This window comes from Ipomoea triloba, chromosome 12 (assembly GCF_003576645.1).
Source record: "Ipomoea triloba cultivar NCNSP0323 chromosome 12, ASM357664v1".
Taxonomy (NCBI): domain Eukaryota; kingdom Viridiplantae; phylum Streptophyta; class Magnoliopsida; order Solanales; family Convolvulaceae; genus Ipomoea; species Ipomoea triloba.
In genome coordinates, this window is record NC_044927.1 from 3456930 (window position 1) to 3460187 (window position 3258).

General features: G+C 33.8%; 1 protein-coding gene across 1 annotated transcript in view; it reads right to left on the bottom strand.

Annotated features, from left to right (window-relative positions):
- The window catches only part of LOC115999074 (protein IN CHLOROPLAST ATPASE BIOGENESIS, chloroplastic-like), a 3147-nt gene extending 2165 nt beyond the window's left edge, over positions 1-982 (bottom strand). Inside the window, exons 1-2 of the mRNA XM_031238831.1 lie at positions 848-982; positions 159-242 (exon numbers count right to left, since the gene is read on the bottom strand). Of these exons, the coding sequence (XP_031094691.1) occupies positions 159-242; positions 848-956 (193 nt within the window). The 5' untranslated portion in view covers positions 957-982. The remainder of the gene's footprint in view (positions 1-158; positions 243-847) is intronic.
- Positions 983-3258: the final 2276 nt, after the last annotated feature.

A 3258-nucleotide genomic window follows, 5' to 3' on the forward strand; every position in this document is an offset into this window, starting at 1 on the left:
AAAAAAAAAAAAAAAAAAAAAAAAAAAAAAAAAAAAAAAAAAAAAAAAAAAAAAAAAAAAAAAAAAAAAAAAAAAAAGCATGGCCGATCCAAGCGGTCTCAAGCAAGGCAATATTAAATCACCAAAGGAAATGGCTAAGGTCTTGACCAGTGCCTCACCTTTCATCTGAAGCATGTTAAGAAGACCATTCAAATGCTCTGGAGGTTGAGTTGCAGCAACATCTTTGATGAAAGATAGATGATCTGTGTTCCAGCACTAAAACCATTTAATTCAACATCCACATTTCACTAGACCCTAGTCACAGCTACAGGAGTAAGCAACGACAGAGATTTTTAGTTCTGTCTGTGTTCCCCTTAATCTCACCAGTCACCACCAAATATTCACATTTCACTGTCTGCTCTGGACTCTGGTGCCCAGTATCCACTAAATTAAATTAATTGCACGCGTGGCAAGAAAATACCTTTGTACACCAAGAGAGAGTGTGTGTGTGTGTGTTTATGAATCTATAGTTCTATACAATAACATCACAGCTAACAGAATTCTGTGAAATCTCTAATATCTAAGTATAACAAGATTAATTTGATGCCAAAATTTCAGAATAAAAGCGAGAAACTTTTGAACTATTAAATGCAGATCATTCCAATGTAACAAGCAAAAATTTTGGAATGCCACTATATACACACCACACACAAACATATGCATCTGTAAGAACTGAAAAGGAAAAGGAATGCTACACAAATGAGAACCTAGACATAATGTATACGCACAAACAGTATACTCATATGAACCAAAAAAAAATTAGTACTCCGTATTATCTATAGTATTAGCGGCTGAGAAGTTTCAGTACCAGAAGAAGAAGAGTAGCATCTGAGTGCAGTTCTGCAGCGGCTATAAAGAGTAGCGGGAAAGCCGGCGGCGCGTGAACCTCCGATCACCGCTCCGCCGCACGTTTTCATATCTATAAGTTATGTTGAAAAGATAGGAACTGCTCACAGCGTCACAGCATAGACTCGTTATGATTTATGAATAACATATAATGGGCCGGGCTGTATTCGAATTCGAAGAGGGCCTCAGTTTTGTTAAGCGTGCTTTATAAGTTTATTTTAGTTTCTTTTTCAGATGAAAATCAACATTTACCCAATCACATTTCACATGATTTTTTTTTTTTGTGGCAAAAAAAAAAAATGAAATAAATGTTAACATATGATTGTTAATATGTAAAAAAAAATTACACTAATTTATGCTGGGTATTTATGACTTTCTTTATAAAATTTTACCAAAAAAAAAAACCCACCCCCCCTCCCGGTCTCCAACAATTCCAACATGATTGATGGCATTGTGGGACCTAATGGTCCATTTTATTGTGAAATTCTTGATTTAACGAGTCTATTTTTAATGCTAAGAAGGAAGAAAACATGGTAGCCCAAGGAGGGAATAAAATACTAAATGAGGTTCAACCAACAGGATTCGAACCTACGCCCACAAGCACCAACCACCCAACACCCAAGCCACTCAAGATCTCATGTATTAGAAGGTAGGATGCTCTATTTATCCATCTGAAGATTGTTAACATCAAGGTAATGGGGACATGTGTATGGCCAGGAATGAAGGTAAGCTAGAGGCGTACATTTGTCGAACATATGGAGGGGTCTCTACACTACAAATAGGCACTCTTATTTCATCTTTAGAGTCATCCCTTAGTTCACTAAATCCCTCCTGGTCTAGCGGCACCGTTTTGAGCAAGTATCGTGGGTTTTTTACATACTCATTTGGGCCTAAGACTGGGAGGGGTGGGTTTTTTAATTATTAAAATAAATTTAAAAAAAAAAATTTAATAGGATAACCATCACGTCAACGATAGCATGAGGAACATGTCAAATTTGGTTGAATTGCATAATTTTATACCGTTCAGGGAATTATTTGCACTTTTTTAGTTGAATGTTCCAATTGCACTTTTGCGTGTAATTCAGTGGCTAATTTGAAACTTTTTTGCTAAATATAATTTTTTACTTTTAAGTTAAATATATGTAATATTTTTACATTTGATATGAGAACCAGATTTATATCCATATATAACATAACTAAAAATATATCCAAACCTAGGGTTGTACATAAATCAGGTTCAACATGAAAAATTCGCAAGTTTGACCAGTTTGGCAGTGAGGGTTTTTCTTATTCCGGTATAACCCATAATGAAGGTTATGGTATAGATATTTTTCCTTTTTTTTTGTGCAATCATATAGATTGGTGAATATACATATTATAACTGACTATGACAAATTGACAACCATGGTAATCCATTTTACCATACATAAACTTATTAAAATAAAGTTCCAAATCAAGTTACTAGCAAAATAATATGAGTTTAGATTGTTAGAAGTGTTAGTATGTTCTTGAGTTTAGTTGCATGTTAGTGTGTTTGTGAGTTTAGGAGTTGTTGAGCAATCGTTCTTTTCGAATCTTCCGTTGAATCTTCGTTTCCTTTGAATCGTGTCGTTTCAAGTTCCCGTTAGCTTTGAGCTTCGGGGACGAAGCTCCTTTTAAGGGGGGTAGAGTGTAACACCCCGTAAATTCGTTCAAGCCTTTCGATTCATTAATTAATTCCTTGGGCAATTTAATTACTCTAATTGGGCTAATTCTTTCAATTTAATATATATACACTTATATATATATATATATATATTCATGAGCCTAATTTAATTATTCTAATCAAGAGCCCAATTAATTGAATTATTCTTGTAAGGGATTTTTATTCAATTTGGATCCTTACAATAGTTGTAATTAAATATTCCTACAAGCCCAACTTATTGATCTTATATTATATAATGTTCCTAAGACATTTCTATGGGCTTCCTTGATTCTAATTCCTATATTAATTATAAGGGGTGAATTCATTAGCCCAATTTGCTAGTCTTGTATATATATAATTAATTCTTGTAGCCATCATATTATATACTTAAGCCCAACTCATATTAAAGTCTTACACCCTAAATATTGTATGTATTCTTAGTATATATTTTAGAAGATCAAAACCCCTAAAAGTTTTCACTCCTCTTCCTCCCTCCCTATCACTTACACGCCATTTTCCTTTCCTCTTGCACCAAAATTTGATCTCCATTTCCCTACAAGTTTTCAAGTAAAGATTGCTCTTTTATGTTTGCTTAGGAGTGGGTAAGTTCATCTAGCTAAGAATCCATCTTGTATTTTGTGTTTTTGATAGTCTTTTAAGCATATTCTTATAATGTTCTTTTGGGGTTC